The sequence below is a fragment of the Chiloscyllium plagiosum genome, chromosome 7 (genome assembly GCF_004010195.1).
Source record: "Chiloscyllium plagiosum isolate BGI_BamShark_2017 chromosome 7, ASM401019v2, whole genome shotgun sequence".
Classification (NCBI taxonomy): domain Eukaryota; kingdom Metazoa; phylum Chordata; class Chondrichthyes; order Orectolobiformes; family Hemiscylliidae; genus Chiloscyllium; species Chiloscyllium plagiosum.
Window position 1 is genome coordinate 32,976,412 of NC_057716.1, and position 20,004 is coordinate 32,996,415.

At 42.0% G+C, this 20,004-nt stretch overlaps 1 protein-coding gene across 2 annotated transcripts in view; it reads left to right on the top strand.

Annotated features, from left to right (window-relative positions):
- The window catches only part of bmpr2b (bone morphogenetic protein receptor, type II b (serine/threonine kinase)), a 248,314-nt gene that overhangs the window by 180,193 nt on the left and 48,117 nt on the right, over positions 1 to 20,004 (top strand). For both annotated transcript variants that reach the window (XM_043693375.1, XM_043693377.1), the window contains exon 4: positions 13,586 to 13,696. In XM_043693375.1, coding sequence (XP_043549310.1) covers positions 13,586 to 13,696 — 111 coding nt within the window. The remainder of the gene's footprint in view (positions 1 to 13,585; positions 13,697 to 20,004) is intronic.

Sequence of the window (20,004 nt, forward strand, 5' to 3'; positions counted from 1 at the left end):
CTGTTTCCAAAAGCTTCAACTTGTTCCTCGCAGGTACTTCTCCTGGGGTCTCTTGCACCTGTCTCCTCTCTGCCTTCCTCATCGTCTGCTCTCTTCTGCTCTCTTCTGGCATGATTGGTGTAATGACATCGCTGAAGGTCTTGTCCAGAAAGATCTCGTTCTCTCGGATGAGCCTAAGGTCTTCGAGTTCTTTCGTCAGCGCTGCAATATGCTTGGTCAATTGCTGAATGTGCACACATTTTCCACACATATACAAGCCAGACACACCAGAGTCGTTGCCCTCCCACATCAAGCACGTAGCGCACTGAACCAGCTGGGCAGTCATGTCTTCACCCTCTTCAACTGTGGTGTAATCACTTCACTCAACCTCCTTGTCAAAGATTCCTGAGCTGAAGCCTCACTCTTCGATCTAAACTTCCTTAGACCCTGTTTTTGTGGCACGTCTGTGGACTCTTAATTAAGGTTAGAGGAGGAGGGAGGGAGGGAGACCCTACGTTGTAGGACCTGGGGTTTAGAACACACTCACTCTAATAGCAATCACTTACCTTCCCGACCGGCTTTGCGCTCTGTCTGAACATCCGCCCAGCTCCCGCCGCTCTCTGCTGCGAAAAGACCGTTGGCATCGAGGTAAGTTCTTTATATAGCAATCACTTACCTTCCTGACCGGCTTTGCGCTCCGTCTGAACTTCCGCCCAGCTCCCGGCGCTCTCTGCTGTGAAAAGCTGTGGACCCATTGGTGATTGGTCCACAGCTTTTTGTCATTTATATAAATGAGTTGAATATGAATTTAGAAGGAATGGTTAGTAAGTTTGCAGAGGACACCAAAATTGGAGGTGTAGTGGACAGCAAATAAGGTCACTTCAGAGTACAATGGGACCTTATACAGATGGGCTGAGAAGTGGCAGATGGAATTTAATCTAGATAAGTGTGAGGTGTTACATTTTGGTGGTGCAAATCAGGGCAGGACTTATACATTTAATGGTAAGGTCCTGGGAAATGTTGCCAAACAAAGAGACCTTGGAGTGTACGTTCTTAGTTCCTTGAAAGTGGAGTCGCAGGTAGACAGGATGGTGAAGAAAACATTTTGTATGCTTGCCTTTATTTGTCCATGCATTGAGTATAGGAGGTGGGAGATCGTGTTGTGGCTGTACAGGACGTTGGTGAGGCCAGTTTTGGAATTCTGCATTCAGTTCTAGTCTCACTGCTATAGGAAAGCTGTTTGATTTGATTTGATTGCTTACAGTATGGAAACAGGCCCTTCGGCCCAACAAGTCCACACCGACCCTCTGAAGAGCAACCCACCCAGACCCATTCCCCTACATTTACCCCTTCACCTAGCACTACAGGCAGTTTAGCATGGCCAACTCACCTAACCTGCACATTTTTGGACTGTGGGAGGAAACCCACGCAGTCACAGGGAGAATGTGCACACTGCACAGAGACAGTTGCCCGAGGCGGGAATTGAACCCGGGTCTCTGGCTCTGTGAGGCAACAGTGCTAACCACTGTGCCACCGTGCCGCCCACAAAAAATGTTAGCTTGAGGCTGTGAATTACTAGCTCAGTGACATTACCACTACACCAATGCCTCCCCAAAGAGATTACAGCATGGAAGCAGACCCTTCAGTCCAACTTGTCCATGCTGACCAGATATCCTAAATAAATCTAGTCCCATTTGCCAGCACTTGGCCCATATCCCTCTAAACCCTTCCTATTCATATGTCCATCCAGATGCCTTTTAAATGTTGTGAATTGTACCAGCCTCCACCACTTCCTCTGGCAGCTCATTCCATACATGCACTGTATGAAAAAGTTGCCCTTAGGTCCATTTTAAATCTTTCCCCTCTCACCCTACACCTATGCCCTCTAGTTCTGGATTTCCCTAACCCAGGGAAAAGACCGTATTTATTTACCCTATCCATGCCCCTCATGATTTTATAAACCTCGATATGGTCATCCCTCAGTCTCTGATCTTCAAGGGAAAATAGCCCCAGTATACTCAGCCTCTCCCTGTAGCTCAAACCCTCCAACCTTTTAAATCTTTCCCGAACCCTTTCAAGTTTCACAACATCCTTCCTGTAGCAGGGAAAGCAGAATTGCATGCCGTATTCCAATAATGGCCTTCCTAACTGCCAAATTAACCTTAAGACAATCCTGAGCTGGGACCTCTAAGTCCCTTTGTGCTTCATATTTCCAAAGTCTTTCTTTACTTAGAAAATTGTCTATACCTCTAGTCTTCCTGCTAAAATGCATAATCTCACACGTTTCCACCTTTTCTCATTTGCCACTTTACTCACTGTCCAAGCCTGTCCAAGTCCTTCTGCAGCCTCCCCATTTCCTCAACATTCACCTATCTTTATGTCATCTGCAAATTTCACAACAATGCCCTCCGTTCCTTTGTCCAGATCGTATAACGTGAATAGTTGTGGTCGCAACACTGAATCCTGCAGAACTCTACTGGTCACTGGATGCCATTCTGAAAAAGACCCCTTATCTCCATTCTCTGCTTGGATCATAGGATTTAGAAGAACGAGTTGGGATGGGAACTGTTGTGAAACAAAAAAGAATTCAGAAAAGATATACAAGGCTATTGCCAAGGTGGGAGGGTTTGAGCTATAGGGAGAGGCTGAATAGGCTGGGACTGTTTTCCCTGGAGCATTGGAGACTGAGGGGTGACCTTATAGAGGTTTATAAAATCAGGAGGGGCATGGATAGTGTGAATAGTCAAGGTCTTTTCCCAGGGTGGGGAATGGAATGAACTGTCAGAAAAGTGATGAAGCAGGTGCAATTACAACAATTAAAAGGTATATGGATGGGTATATTAATAGGAAGGGTTTAGAACGATATGGGCCAAATGCTTGCAAGTGCGACTAGATTAATTTAGGATACCTAATTGGCATAGATGAATTGGACTGAAGGGTCTGTTTCTATATATATCTCTACTACTCTCAGTGTCTTCAGTATGGAATGGAGATATGATAAGACACAGTAGAATATTCAGGGCACACAATCAAGAATCATGGGATATAGACACTAATATAGCGAGTTGAAGGGTCAGTGGGAGGACAGATGACTGAAGAGGGAGTCAGAGGTTCGTGGGAGGGGACAGGTAACTGAAGAGGGAGTCAAAGGGTTAGAGGAGTCAACAGGTAACTGAAGAAAGAGACAAAAGGATTGTTGAGAGGCATTTGAAGATTCATGCCTCCTTTTCATGTGTTCTAGCTGAGGTGCTGTTCTTTGGATTAAAAACAAAACGTAAGGAAAACTCAGTCAGACTGGCAGCATACATAGTGAGAGAAACAGTTATTGTTTAGAATCCAACATGGCTCCTCTTTGGAAGGGTATTAAAAAGTTAATTTATTAATCAGCTGAATTTTACAATATTTTGCCTTCGTATAATTTTTGTCCAGTTTCCTGAAGGATTTCTTTCCATGAGTCCTTGCAGGTTTTCTTGTGCCGTTGTCCGAAACTCATTTCATTAACTTCCTACTGTCCCTCTATGTCACTCTTTTAGATTAGATTAGATTACTTACAGTATGGAAACAGGCCCTTCGGACCAACAAGTCCACACCGCCCCGCCGAAGCGTAACCCACCCATACCCCTACATTTACCCCTTACCTAACACTATGGACAATTTAGCATGGCCAATTCACCTGACCTGCACATCTTTGGACTGTGGGAGGAAACCGGAGCACCCGGAGGAAACCCACGCACACACGGGGAGAACGTGCAAACTCCACACAGTCAGTTGCCTGAGGCGGGAATTGAACCCGGGTCTCTGGCGCTGTGAGGCAGCAGTGCTAACCACTGTGCCACCGTGCCGCCCACAATCTTCTTGCCTGATTTGACTACACACTCTGGCTATGGCCAGAAGAACTTGCCATAGTTAGACAACCTAGAATTGACCATTGTCCTGGTTTCAGTGACATATTGGAAAGGCTGTTGCACGCTCCCATATCCACTGGTTGTCCGAAGCTGTCATGCGCAAGCATGGCAGAGAAGAGAAAATTGAGGCTGCGCTTTGGGACAGAGGCATAAGGTTCTGGTGGATGGTATGCTGTACAGGTAGCTTGCTCACTTGCCTGAGGATCAGTAGTAGAGATCGCTATGCTGGACCCTGCTAACCTGATCAATGTTGCCTACCACGCCTCTATCACTTTCACTGTTACTGGCAACATCTTCCGAATATCCTCACACTGATAACCTTGCATGGCCTCTGTGCCTCCGACTCACTCACTCAGAATGTCTCACCATCTTTCTCTCATCTGCACTAACAGTAACAGCGATGTTACCCATTTTCATCTTACTTAGTCTCTCACTCGCACTCCCTCCAGGGGAAAATGGCCCTTAATAGGGCAGAAAGATCCAAAACGGATAGTGGGATGCCCAACATTCAACTTCTCACTCTCTTCAAAGAGAGGGTTTTAATCCTGACTGTCCCAAGTGATCACCTGACCATTCTAATCCCTGGACTGGCATCAAAGGCTGCCCTTTGCTTATTGTACCAGGATATTCTGACTAAAAGATATTTCCCTTGATGTAATTGAGCACCATGCCCCTCTGACTTTGAGACTTAGTCATTTGGTTGAAGTACATTCAATGCGTCTGCTGTATGCGCTGCTAGCACAAGGTGCAGGTGTAACATGGTGGGCATGCAGCGACATATCCACCCCCTTGACTGGTGATGGCTAACAACCCAGAGAAACTGTCTGACTTTGGGCTAAAAGGCAGACTTTTGTGAGCATCCAGGTCGGTGCAAAATGTGCAAGCACTAGCAGAGCAAGGGAGTACCCTGTGACATAGCCTGGTCTAACCCATGACCATGAATGCAAAATGTCCCTGCAGCAGCATAGCAATAAGAGGTATCAGTGCATTTCAAAGTGCAGAACCATGTTGTAAATGAATTAGAGATGCACCACGATAGTGTGAAGATGCTGCTGTGTGTTGTAAGCCAAGGTACATGGATGTGGGATGTGTGCGTTCAGTACCCATGGAGCATGCCCTAAGATGTGGGTGCCAAGTGTCCAAGATAGCAGTCTGAGGAGCAAGCAGTGAACTTGAGTCGCGAGGTACCCACTGACTTTCATGTTGAGCATTTTTGGTGTCTAATTACTATCTGATGTGTGGCAGAAAATGAACTTGCATATCCACAAGGTCAAATTTGGTGTTAATGAAGCAATAATCACTGATAATAGGCATCTTGCCACTCCCTAGAGAGAATTATGCCTTGACACCCAAACTGTGTTGGGAAATGTGACTTGTTGCTCCTGACATTGAAAAAGACCTTGCTGAACTTCTCAGCCAATTCTCCCAGATTTCTTGTCTGAGCTCATGTTGTTCAGGGCCTTATAAGATTCCACCCAAATATTTTCTCCACAGAAGCTGTCAAATCCAATGTGTTTCTTAAAAACTATGTTTTCATTTCAGTTCTGCTGTCTGTTGCAGGTTGAAACTGTGACTTGCCTATTTTGTATCTCATGAGATCAGTGTATACTTAAATTGGCTGCGTATGCAGCAATTTCAATGGATAGTTCTCTGACCTCTTTCAGTGTTTTTAATTCTGGGCTGGTCTCTCTGCATGAATGAAAATGCATTTTCAATGTTGTTGACGCTGTTTGGTGGAAGAGCTTGCCAGAAGGAGCGAAACAGTAGCTGGGAACAGACAGTGTGCCTCCAGGCTTGAGACTGGTCTGGCTCCACGATTTGTAAACATAACCCTTGGCCCGATCAAGCAGGCATGCAATTCATCTGATCAGCAGGCAGGAAGTTCTGAATTTTTTTAGTGTGTTATTTAAGCCATTTATGTTTTCAAAGCAGTCTTTTTAGGTTCTAGTGAACTTGTTTAAAGTGGTGAAAATGACTAGGGAGGCAGGGTGGAAAAGTGTGCAGGTGAGAGCTGTTCATTTGCTATGTATTGAATACCACAACAAATGTATTTCCCACCCAATTTTTTTTAGTTAATGTACTGTAATCAGGTATTAACTTTGAAGAAAGTAAATAGTTCATTTCATGTTTCTTTACATACCCCCCTCAAGAATTATGAACTGAGACTGATGCTTGTATAGCCAATCACTTTTCAGTGAAACAATTGATATAGAATGCCAGCAGATCAATTAATTTCCCATTCAGGTTGATTGCGCAAAATGTATTTTTAAAACTTAGGGAGATCAAATTATTTTTTATTCACAAGGTTAACTCAGATGCATTAACTATTACTCATTTACATCCATGGGAAAGAGAAAACAATCTTGCATTTCATTACCACAGGACATCCCAACATTCTTTACAGCTAATAAAGTACTATTGAAATGTGGCCATTTTAGTAATATAAGAATCATTTGCACAGCTCATTCATCCCACCAAAATACCACAATTAGCACTTGTACTAATGATCAGATAACTTGTTTACTAATATACTAGAGTAATAATATTAATCTGGACACTCTGGAGAATTCCACTGCTCATCTTTGTTCCTTTTACGTGGAAAACTCCTTCCATCAATTTGTTGATGAGATGGTTCACATGGCAGGAAAAACCTGGGAATTATTTATATTTATCAGGTGGAAATCAATGATAAAGAGCCTGAAATCCCTTGACTATGAGCATGCCCAGCATTGGTATTGATTTATTGCAGCCATGTAAATGAAGATTCCTTTTTGAATATTTTGTTTCCAATTTTCTCACTATCTCTCCTGTATCTACTGACTGTTGTGCATTGCCCTATCCTCACCTCAGGTACTGCCATTTGCCAAGCTTGCAGCCCACTGACTGTCTTCTATACGTTTTTCTCTATGTGACCATTTATTATGCATGAAATTTTGAATGCAAGCTTCTGGAGGACTGGGATGCAATAGTATAATATGGGTACCGTACTGGTGGGTGCAGTCTCGTTTGCACTGTTACAGCAGTGTAATAGTTTCAGTACTCATTGGTACAGTAATGTCAGTTAATATTATGGTGCAGTTCTGATGGAAGAAGATCGATCCCTGCCCTAAGGGCTGTTCCTCAAGGAATTCTAATCAAGCTTATTGTCCCACACCAAGGCATGGAGATTGTGATCAATCTTGCCTGACTGTTTGTCTAGGTCTTCAAACTGCCTTTAATTCTTATCTGGTCGAAATCAGCACAGATTCTCAATGAAACTTGTGATCTTATTGGTTACTATGGTTTAATGATATGCTTGGGAGCCTGGGACTTGCCATTCTCCATAACTAAATCACTAGAGCTGCTTGAGCATGAACAATCTAAAACAAGGTTGAAATGAGCTCAATTAAAACTCAGTAAATAAGTGGAAAGCTATCTTAGTATTTCAAAAAAGGAATGGCAAATGGTACAGTATAGTATTATGTCACGTTTAGAGATTTGTGATGAAAGATTTAGCTTGGCCAGTTTATATATACACTCAACTTCGAATCAGTAATTAATTTTGTGGAGTGCTGCAGTATATCATTGTGTTAGGTGGCCATCATTTCTTCAATAAGAAAGATCATTCCCAAACACTGAAGTCATAGTCTGAACTACATGCAGTGACCCGAAACACCCATACTCCCATGACCAGGAAATGACAGCTGTTGCATAGCCACATAAAAGAGATTTATTAAGCACAAAAGTCTAGCTTTTTACTGCCTCACCATTTTACATGTGTATTTTTATCATTTACTTTGCTTTACCTCTCCCTTCACTATGTTAAAGCACTTAGCGTTGAGGGGTATGGTTTCCAATATAGCACCTAATATTCCTGTAAGTACTCATTCTTCATGTATGAACCAATTTCATCCTTGTTGGCATGCTGTTCAGTCATCAGGTGAAGTGCACTGTCAAAAATTAACTTTCTTGCAGTGCTCACTGTATAATGAACAGAAACAATGACCTTCAATTTTTTATTCTTCCCTCCCTTTCCTAAGGTATGGTGGAGTAATTATAGTGCTTCTGTGGTCTGGAGAACTGTCAACTGACTAAATACAAATTAAGGCCCCATTCTATCTAATACCAAGCTAGCTGGCTCCCACAAACACAAGCTAAGTTGGTTGCAATATGCATTGGCCTATTTTTTTGTACAGATGATCCCATAAACATTTAGCTAGCTCAAAAAAATTCCCATTTATTTTGACTATCTGAAGTCATATAAAGATAGGATGCAGAGTTCTCCCAAACTGTTGTAGAGAACACAAGTTCACACTGCTGCAAGACATGTTTACGGCTAATGTCAGGAAATTGGTCCTTATATTGTGATGACCTGGGAATCATTGTTATTCATAGGTCAAGGATCAGCTTTGGATTGTTCTGTACACTGTCCTTATTTGCCTTCAGTGTATTAATTTAGCCAAACTATGGCTGACTGACTGGTGAAATCAGAGGAAAGTTGTTGGTGGTATGTCTATCAGTGAATATGGATAATTACCTGTCCTTGCATACAATAGTCTATAAAAGTCAATTGGATCTATGAAGTTGACCAGGAGTTGACTTTATACAAATCTCTGCTAATGATAATTATCGAGAAGAAAGTGAGGTCTGCAGATGCTGGAGATCAGAGCTGAAAATGTGTTGCTGGAGAAGCGCAGCAGGTCAGGCAGCATCCAGGGAACAGGAGAATCGACGTTCCGGGCATAAGCCCTTCTTCAGGAATGAGGAAAGGGCTTATGCCTGAAACGTCGATTCTCCTGTTCCCTGGATGCTGCCTGACCTGCTGCGCTTCTCCAGCAACACATTTTCAGCTAATGATAATTATCACCTTGTATAGCACAAGTTGTTGCAAGGTTTTGTGGAGCACTTGGACATTGAATAAAATATAAGATATCACTGATATTCTGCCATGTCTCTAGTTATCATTGAGTATATTTTGTCACTGCTGCAGAGAGTATGCAGTCAAGGTCATGAAGTAGATTAATAGACTCACCTTTCTTACTCTAATCATGTTCAGTCTCTTGTTGAAATCAAGTTGACCAGTAGTTAAGCAAAATATTCTGCTTCTCAGCCCTGATGTACCTCCACTGAGAGCCTTCAAAGCAACCTGACCAGAAAATACCAGGTTACCCGACCCTAATGTTTAGTATAAGGGCTATTCTCGGAATTTTCCAATACTTCTGATGTAATCCTGGTCACACACCTAAATTCAGAATTTACTGATAGCCTTGACTTAGTGAAAGCTCTCTTATTTCTGAGTCAGGAGGTCATGGGCTCTCGCCCCAATCCACAGACTTGCACGCATAATCTAGGATGCTACTGTAGTGCACCAATGAGGGAATGCTGCAGGGCCAGAGAAGCTGTTTTTGGATGAAACCTTGAGGTAGTCACTCAGTTGAATTTGAAGTAGAGCAGGAAAATTCTCCCAGAGTCCCAGGCAATATTTATCCCTCGATCAACACTAGAAAAGAGGTGGCTGTGGGACCTTGTGTGCAAATTGTTTTCACACCTTATGAACCAATGTTTGACACCTCTGGAATTTATTGTCCATTCCTAATTGTTCTTGAGAAGACGCTGATCCAAGTTGCCTTGGATCTCTGCAGTTCAGATGGTGAAAATGCTTTCATAATGCTTTTATTTGAGGTGTTTCAGGATTTTGATCAACAACAATGAAGGAATAGTAACATATGATTCAAGTCAAAATGGTGTGAAATTTGGAGGGGAACTTGCTGATTGTGGCATTTCCTTAGTGCCTTTAAATTGTTCTTTCAAGTATTGGAGGGTGTGGAGTTGGGAAGTGCTGCTGAAGAAACCTTGATAGATTGATGCAGTACATCCTGTAGATTGTACGCATTGATGGTGGAGGAAGTGAATGTTTATGTCACTGTACTTGCTGATAAACAAGTACTTTGTCTAGGATAGTGTTGAAGTGAAGTGGAAGTTGCCATAGTCCCAGAGGACCATGGGCTGCTCTCATTAGAGAGAGAGAAAACTGATTAGTTTAACTTGAGGGTTACCTTGCCTGACACAAAAAGTAGGGTTCAGAATGTGACGTTTTCATGATGAAAGTATAGGAATTGAAACAGTTGGCATCAATCTGCATCTCAAATCAGCTATCCAGCCAACTGAACTACTACTTTAGGGCAGTTTTTGCTCCACCAATCCAGGCAAATGGACAGTATTCTATTATGCCCCTGACTTATGCTTTGTCAGTGTTGGAATGTATTTGAGGAGTCAAAATTGAATAATTTGATTTAGAATGCTCAACCTCTGGCCTCTCTTAGTGCAGTGGTAGTTATTTACCTGGTCCAGTTAAGATTCTTATCAATGATGATCCCGGAGATGTTAATGATAACATACTGGCTGATGGTCATGCCAGTGAATAGCGTAGGAAAGTAGTTAGATTCTTGCTCTTCCTTCTGTGACATTTTTGTTTGGCATAGGGTTAAGGAGAATCCAAATTGACTTTATAAATACACTAGGACAAAAGGGTAACTAGGGAGAGAATAGGGCACTTCAAAGATCAGTAAGGCAGCCTACTGCAAGAGATGGAGAAGATACTAAACAAGTATTTTGCATCAGCGTTTACTGTAAAAAAGGGCGTGGAAGATATAGAATAGAACAGAGAACAGTACAGCAGCGTATAAATCCTTCATTGTTATGCTGAGCATTTATCTTAATCTAAGATCAACCTAACCTACACACCCCTCAATTTACTGCCATCCATGTGCTTGCCCAGCAGTCGCTTAAATGTCCCTAATGTCTTTGACTCTACTACCATTGCTGGCAGTGCATTCCACACACCCATCACTCTCTGCATAAAGAACTTTTCTCTGACATTTCCCTTATATCTTCCTCCAAATATCTTAAAATTATGACCCCTTGTGACAGCCATTTCTGCTCTGGGGAAAAGCCTCTGGCTATCTACTCTATCTGTGCCTCTCATTACCTTGTACGCCCCTGTCAAGTCACCAGTACGAAAAGCCCTAGATCACTTAACCTCTCTCCATAAGACAAACCCTGCAATCCAGGCAGCATCCTGGTAAATCTCCTCTGCACCTTCTCTAAAGCATCTACATCCTTTGTGTAATGAGGCAACCAGAATGGACACAATATTCCAAGTGTGGTCTAACCAGGGTTTGACAGAGCTGCAGTAAAACCTCATGGCTCTCAAACTTGATCACCCTGTTAATGAAAGCCAAAATGTGGGGAAATGGATGGTGAGATCTGGAAAAATGCCCACATTACAGAGGAGGCTGGATGTCTTAAAATGCATAAAGGATAAATCCCCAGGACCTGATCAAGTATACCCTCGAGCTCTTTGGGAAGCTGGGCCCCTTGCTGAGATATTTGTGTCATCGATAGGTGAGGTGCTGGAAGACTGGAGGTTGGCTATTTAAGAAAGGTGGTAAGGAAAAGCCAGGGAACTATAGACTGGTAAGCCTGACATCGGTGGTGGTCAAGTTGTTGGAGATAATCCTGAGGGCAGGATTTACATGTATTTGGAAAAGCAAGGACTGTTTGAAGATAGTCAACATGGCTTTGTGCCTGGGAAATCATGCCTCACTAACTTGCTGGAGTTTTTTGAAGAAGTGACAAATCGAATTGATGAGGGGATTTGCAGTGAATGTGATCAATATAGACTTCAGTAAGGTGTTCAACAAGGTTTCTTATGGTAGACTGGTTAGCAAGGTTAGATCTCACAGAATATAGGGCGAACTAGCCATTGGGATACAGAACTAGCTCAAAGGTAGAAGGCAGAGCATGGTGGTGGAGGGTTGCTTTTCAGACTGGAAACCTGTGGAGTGCCAGAAGGATCGGTGCTAGGTCCACTATATTTCGTCATTTATATAAGTGGTTTGGATGTGAGCACCTTCTGCCATGTCCTTAGCCCAATCTCCACACGCCAGGCCTTGTCATTTCATGGGTTGTTATCACAAACAATCCATTAGCAGCCACTAATGGTTCCAATTAGCAGCAATTTCTATCCATGTGATAATTCAATGCCCTCTTGAATGCCTCTTTTGATCATGCTCCTCCACATTTCCAGGCACTGCATTCTATACGCAAGCTACTTGCTGTGTGAAAACATTTTTCTCGCATTGCACTGAAAGAAAAATCATACTAAATTTGAAGCATTTCTGTCTCCACAGAGGCTGCCAGAACTGCTGAATTTCTCCAGCATTTTCTGTTTTTATTTCAGACTTCCAGCATCTGCAGTATTTTCCTTTTATATCAGTAGGAGGTAATGCAACTCGCTTAAGAAGACAAATCATCAGCTTGAGTTCACATAAATAATTGAATCGAGGCAGTTACCCACAGGACCTCAAAGTTATTGATCATCTCATCTTGCTCTATCCTTTAGATCTCAATGGTAGCAGCCATCATCCTTATTCAAAAAGTTGTTCCTTCAAATCCCAGTGCAGAGAATTGAGAGTAGTAACTAATTTTTCTTGTGCCTTCCTTTGAAACTACAGATTCAGATGATTAAAGGCACTGACAAGTAAAAAACGTAAAATAGCACCCCAAGTTTAGTTCCTGGCAGCTTTACATTAAGTTGCCTTGATTTGATGCAATTCTTTTCTCATACATTGTTACCAGCGATATACTTCACCTCCACTATATGAAATACTCAAGTTTGCTCTCCTTCTTCAGTGTTCAGTCATGAGATGGCCAGTAGTTGCATCCACTGCTGCTCAGACAAACCCATTCATTACAAAGTGCACCTCCAGAGAATCTTTTGATATTGGTTTTAACTATTTCATTGAACACATAGATTAGTTTATACACTCAATTTTTCTATATCTTTGGTATGTTTAATGTGAACACTTGAGCTATGTAATAGAATCATAGAATCCCGACAGTGTGGAAACAGGTCATTTGGCCCAACAAGTTCACATTGACCCTCCGAAGAGTAACTCATGGAGACCCATTCCCCTACACTTTTACTCTGTGTTTCCCCTGACTAATGCACCTAACCTACACATCCCTGAGCAGTATGGGTAATTTAGCATGGTCAATTCATCTAAGCTGCTCATTTTTGGACTGTGGGAGGAAACCAGAGCAACCGGAGAAAACCGAAGCAGACACTGGGAAAATGTGCTGGAATTGAACCATTGGTTCCTGGCATTGAGAGGCAACAGTGCTAACCACTGAGCCACTGTGTTGAAATACAGGATGAAAGCTGGGTGGGAGAAGATTTATTATAATCAATTAGTCAAACACAAGCCAGTTTGAATCAGTCAGTAGCCCTTAGTTGGTGTGCTGCAGTGGCTGAAGAGCACAAGTTGAAGTTCTTTGGAAACTTGTCCCATTGCTAATTTTAATAGTTCAATGGGAATCAAAGAACCTAGGGCACAATTCAGAAGAGAGCAAGCAACTTCCATGTTTCCTGGAGAATATTCCTGACTCAATAAACAGCACCAAAAACAATTAATTTCTTTACTGCTGTTAGTGGGCTGTAATGATGTGAAAATGTCTACTGTGCTAACGATTGTAATATCAGAGCTCAGTGTGGTTCATGATGTGTGAAGTATTTTGGGCTATTTGAGAGCTATTAATAAGATGTTTTACAAATATATTTCTTTCTTTCATTTTGTTACATTTATTGTATGTAGTAAATTGGTAGCAATAAAATGATTAAAGTGCATTAAAACACCACAATTTATCTTTCTGTGTTCTAGGTACTTGGAGACCACACTATAAGGAGGAGACAATTGTAATTGCATTGGCATCGGTATCAGTTGTAGCTGTTCTGATTGCAGCTTTCTTCTTTGGGTATAGAATGCTCGCAGGTGAGTGTCAGCAAATAATATGCCGTCATAATTTAGAGAAGGTTCAAAATTCTTTCACTCGCACTCCTTTTCTCTGCCTCTGTCTGTATTGCACTCTCTGTATTTCACTCAGTTTCTGCATTTTACTGTCTCTATGTTTTGCATTCTCTCTCATGCACTCTCTAACTCGTAATCTCATACTCAGAATCACGCTGTCATTCTGTCTCGCCCCGTCACTCTCTTGTGTGTTCTTTCTCTCTTGCATTCTCTCACTCTCTGCCTTGCTCCCCAATCCATGCAACATCCTGGTAACCTCTTATGCACCCTCTCCAAAGCCTCCACATCCTTCCTAAAGTGTGGTGACCAGAACTGCACACTACTACTCCAAATGTGGCCTAACTGAAGCTTTATACACACAACACCAGGTTGCACAGCTGTAAAGTGACTTGTATAGTCAATGCCCTGACCAATGAAGGCAAGCATGCCATACACTTTCTTTACCACCTTATCCACTTAGTATGGGAATAAGGATAGGAATTTCAGAGGGCATAGTACTTGAGAGGGGAGAAGTGGAAGGAGGTGTGAGTATAGGAGAGAGGTGTCTACAGGAGACAAGGAGAAAAAAAAGTGGAAAGAAAGGAGAGAGTGAAAATTGTCACGACAAAGTTTGGTCTGGGAAGAGCCAAAATCGGAGGTGAGGAAGATTCAAGTTACATCTGTTTGGTTGCACAGCAATTATTAGGGTACGTTAAAGCCAATTCCAAATACATGTTTGTAAAGGAAATCTCCGGTATTAACATGAATTTTCATCATATCCATTTAAACGGAGTTAAATCTATTTTACTGAATTTGAACACGAGCCATGAAAGGATTGAGATTTATTTGTTATAGTTTCGAAATGAATTCAGGCAATACTTAGCATAAAATGGATGGAAGTAACCTTTTTTTCCTGGAAACCTTTCTCCTTGTTTCTAATTTGATACTTTGTGGCTGTTACTCGTCAATGGAAAGTGATCATCTCTTCATCAAAGTGATCATCTCTTCATCTCCGGTTGGCTATTCTTCATGCACTATCTAGCTAGTGAGACCCACTCAGAAGTGAGAACAATACAGCCAGTCCTTATCCTCTGCTTATTTGACATACATGCATGCAGAACTCAGTATAAGATGATCAAGCTTACATATACCTGTATTACCATTGATTAATATTCAGGAGCACTAGATGATGATCAGAAGTAGGAATCTGCATGCTCAGTAGTCACTGGATAGGGGTCAGGAGTGTGTATCTGCCTATGTGATTGTTACAAAAGCCAGAATTTGATGATCTCGAGGTTAGCTAATTCAAAACATATAAAATAAACAAAGGGACTTTAAAGTTTTAATTTAATCTGAGTTCTAATGGCTCCCGAAAATGCCAGCAGAGTTTATTTCAGATTTATCTATATTTTTCACTTGTTGTCTAGATCACTATTCAGCAGCCACCAGTTTTCAATTGTGCTGTTACACCTGGTCTCAGTGTTCCTGGGTGAAGGAGTACAAGAAAATCAGCAAAGGCCTCCACTCCTCCTTGCTTTAAAGTGCATTGGTTGGGATGCCATCCACAGTCAAATAAAAATGATCACTTGGCCCAGCTTGGCAAGTAATGTTTCATGTAAGAACTATCAACCTGAAAGTGTCCTTGCAGGTCACACACAAGTCCACCCTTTTAAATTACTGCATCTGCATTGCCATACATTCAAATAAATGTGGATGACCAGTGTTCATGTAACTAAAAACTGACGCTTCAGAAACTGTAGTGAATCATTTTGTGGATGATCACGATTTTTGTGGGACACTTAGTGCCTAGGATTACTCTAAAAAACATTGATAATGACAAGTTGAATTTTGTTTTGGTAAACTCACTGTTCATCTTGTTTTGCTTAATTAGCTTCTGTGTTCTAAAATTAAGAGATAGCATTATTGTTTTGGGCCCCTTTGTTCTAACACCGTAGTGCAAGTGTCCTTGCAAACCTTCCAAGTAAGGAGTATGGTAACAGAATCTCCTGTACATCAAAACCTCCTTCATGACACAAAATCTCCCAAATGTTGTTTTATGGACCATGTGCTATGCGATAAAGACACAACAGATTCATTGCATGTTGACTGACCTTTCCTCTCATTTAGATTGTTAGACCATAAGAACAGGAACGGAACTAACCGTTCGACCCCTCCAGCCTGCTCTGCCAGTCAATAGGATCATGGCTGAACGGATACTCCAATTTAAATACATAAGGACTCTGCCCCCACTGTAGAGGGGCAGAGTCCTTATGTATTTGACAAGAAGTTCCAAAGACTCTCAAACCCTCTGAGAGAAGAAATTCCTCCTCTTCTCAGTCTTAAATTGGTGTCCCTTTATTCTGAGATTGTGGCCTCTGGTCCTAGACTCTTCCAAGAGGGAAAACACATTCTCCGTATTTACTCTCAAGAATCCTATATGTTTGCCCTTTTCCATTGTACTACAGCACACAGATCACAATTATTGTGAAAAATACTTGTGCTTTCAAGAGAGCAAGCCAAAGAATGCTCACTACAGACCACCACCCAAGCCATTAATTCATTATATCTGAAATTCAAGGCTTGCGTAAAGATTTGTAGCTCGGGTGCTGGTTGCCGTACTTGTGGGTATGTTCGCCGAGCTGGGAAGTTGATTTGTAGACGTTTTGTTCCCCTGACTAGGTGACATTTTCAATGTTTTGGAGCTCCTGTGAAGCACTGCTGTAATGTGTCTTCTGGAATTTATTTGGTTTCATTGCCGCTGCTTCCTGTTGCCGGTTCTGGTTGTTTGTTGTAGTGGTCGGTATACTGGGTCTAGATCTATGTGTTTGTTGATGGAGTCTGTGGATGATTGCAATGCTTCTAGAAATTCTCTTGCTCTCTGTTTAGCTTGTCCTGTGATCGTTGTCGAATCACAGTTGAATTTGTGGTCCTTGTCATCTGTTTGTATGCCTACCAGGGACAGCTGGTCATGACGTTTAGTGGCTAGTTGGTGTTCGTGGATGCAGATTGCTAATTCTCCGCCTATTTGTCCTATTTATTGTTTCATTCAGGTTTTGCATGGTATCTTGTAAATTACGTTAGTCTTGCATATGATGGATATAGGGTCTTTTCCTGTGGTGAGTTATTGTCTGGACGTGGCTGTCGGTTTATGGGCTGTCATGACTCCAAATAGTCAGAGAAATCTGGCTGTAGTTCTGAGATTTTTTTTAATTTAAGATAGCATGGCTAGTGTGTTGGGTTGTGGCATGTCTTTGTTTCATTGTTTGTCTGCTGGGCATCTGCAGATGAAGTTGTGGGGATATCCGCTCTTGGTAAAGATTCTGTGGAGGTCGTCGTTGCCTTGTCTTCGCATGTCGGAATGCTACAGTGTGTTGTAGCCCATTTCTATAGGGTCCTAATGCAGCTTCCCTTGTATGTGTTCAGATGGTTGCTGTTGTAGTTCAGGATCTGGTCCATGTGTGTTGCTTTTCTAGACACTCTTGCAGTGCATTCACGATTCTGTGTTCTTTCTACCATCACATCCAGGAATGGGAGTTGGTGGTTGGTTTCCTCCTCTCTCGTAAATTTGACCCCAGTGAGCATGGTGTTGATAGTCTGATGTATGTTCTCGATGTCTGTTCTCTTAATAATTACAAAAGTGTCATCCATGTACCTGATACAGACTTTGGGTCAGATTTGTGAGGGAGCTGTTTGTTCCAATCTTTGCATCATTGCTTTTGCTATGAGCCCGAAGATGGGTGAATCCATAGGTATTCCATTGATTGCTCATATATCTGAGTGATGAATGTGCAGTGTGTCATCAAGCAAAGGTCTAGTAGTTTCAGTATGTCATCCTTGTCGATAGGTTCCCTGTCATGTCATCTGTATTGTTTGTCCAGGAGGTTGGCTGTTGTCTCTCTGGCTAGAGTTTTGTCAATTGCAGTAAACAGTGCCATTACATCAAATGAGACCATTGCTTTGTCCTCATCTATGTTTATATTCTTGATGCTGTCTAGGAATTCCTAGGAATTACAGCCCATAAACTGACAGCCACGCACAGACAACAGCTGACCAGAACAAAAGACCATTTGTAAGACTAATATAGTTTACAAGATTCAATGCAAAGACTACATGAAACACTATATAGAACAACTAGCAATCCATATCCACGAATACCAACTAGCCACTAAACACCACTACCAACTGTCCCTAGTAGCCAAACAGATGACAAGGACCACAAATTCGACAACAATGATAGGACAAGCTCTTCAGGGGACAGCCAAGCATGGCAGTCATCCACAGACTCCATCAACAAGCGCATAGACTAGACGCAGTATACCGGCCACTATAACGAACAATTAGAAAAGGCAACTGGAAGCAGCAGGAATGAAACCAAATAAATTCCAGAAGAGACAATATAGCACTGTTTCACAGGAGGCTCCAAAGCACTGAATATGTCACCTAGACAGGGGACGAAATGTCTGCAAATCAACTTCCCAGCACGGAGAGCATACCCACAATTATATCTGAAATCTGTTTGTAAAAGCAGCATGGACCAGCACGAACCAGTGAAGAACGTTGTAACTTGGTAATATCACTGGATGACTAATCTAAAAGCTCACACGAATGCATAGAGGTTCAAGTCCCACAATGGCAGTTGATGGAATTCAATAAGTATGTCTGCAATTGAGAGTTAGTTTCAGTTATGGTGCCCATGAGAATTATCATTGGTTACAGAATCTCAGAATCAGAGAGTCATATAGCATGCAAACAGATCCTTCAGTCCAACTTGTCTGCACTGAGCAGACATCCTAATCTGACCTAGTCCCATGAGCCAACATTTGGCCCATATCCATCTCAACCCTTCATATACTCATGCCTTTTAAATGTTATAATTGTACTCACCTATTCAGTCTCCTCTTGTAACTCAAACCCTCCAGTCCAGGCAACAAGCTTGTAAATCTTTTCTGCATCGTCTCAAGTTTCAAAATATCCTTTCCTTGGAAGGGCGACCAGAAATGTATGCAGTATTCTAAAAGTGGCCACACTAATCACCCGTAAAGCTGCAACATGTCATTCCCAACTCCAATATTCAGTGTTCTGACCAATGAAGGCAAGTGTGCCAAACACCATCTTCACCCATCTACTTTCAAGGAACTGTGCACCTGCACCTCAATGTGTCTCTTTATTCAGCAACATTCCCCGGGGCTCTACCATTAACTGTAGAAGTCCTTCCCTGGTTTGTCTTAACAAAATGCAACACCTCACGTTTATCTAAATTAAATTCATCCACCATTCATCGGCCCCTTGGCCCATCTGATCAAAGTCCTATTGTAATCTTCTTCAGTGCCCACTGCACCTACTTTGGTATCTTCTGCAAACTTACTAACCATACCTTCTATTTTCTCATCCAAATCATTTATATAAATGACGAAAAGCAGTGGAACCAGCAACAATCCTTATGGTACACCACTGGTCACAGGCCTCCAGTTCGAAAAGCTACCATCACTCTCTACCCTCTAACTCCTACCTTCAAGCCAATTTTGTATCCAATTGGCGAGCTCTCCCTGGATCCCATGTGATCTACCCTTAATAGCCAATCTACCATGCAAAGTGTTGTCGAACACTTTGCTGAATCCCATGCAGATAATATCTACCTCTCTGCCTTTGTCTATCTTCTTTGTCACCTCTTCAAGAAACTCAATCATGTAAGTGAGACATGATTTCCCATGCACAGATCCATGTTGACTATTCGTAATCAGTGCTTGCTTTTCCAAATGCATGTAAATCCTATCCCTCAGAATCCCAACTACCAACTTACCCACCACTCATGTAAGGCTCACTGGTCAATAGTTTCCTGGCTTTTCCTTATAGCCTTTCTTAAATAATGGCACCACTTCAGTCAACCTCGTCTTCTGGCACCCTACTTGTGGCTATCGATGATACAAGGATCGCAGCAAGGAGTCCAGCCACCTCTTACCGTGTTTCCCACAAAGTTCTGGGAAATTTATGATCAGGGTATTTATCTACCTATTATGTATTTTAAGACCTCCAGCACCACCTCCTCTGTAATATGAACTCTTTTCAAGACATCACTGTTTATTTCCCCAAGTTCCCTCGCTTCCATGTCCTTATCCACAGTAAATACTGACATGAAATATTTGTTTAGTATCTCACCCATTGCCTGTAGTTCCACACATAAATCTTCCATGCTGAACTTTAAGAGGCCATATTCTCTCCTCAGTTACTGTTTTGCCCTTAAAGTGCTTAAAATCTCTTTGGTTTCTCTTTAACTCTATTTGCCAAAGCTATCT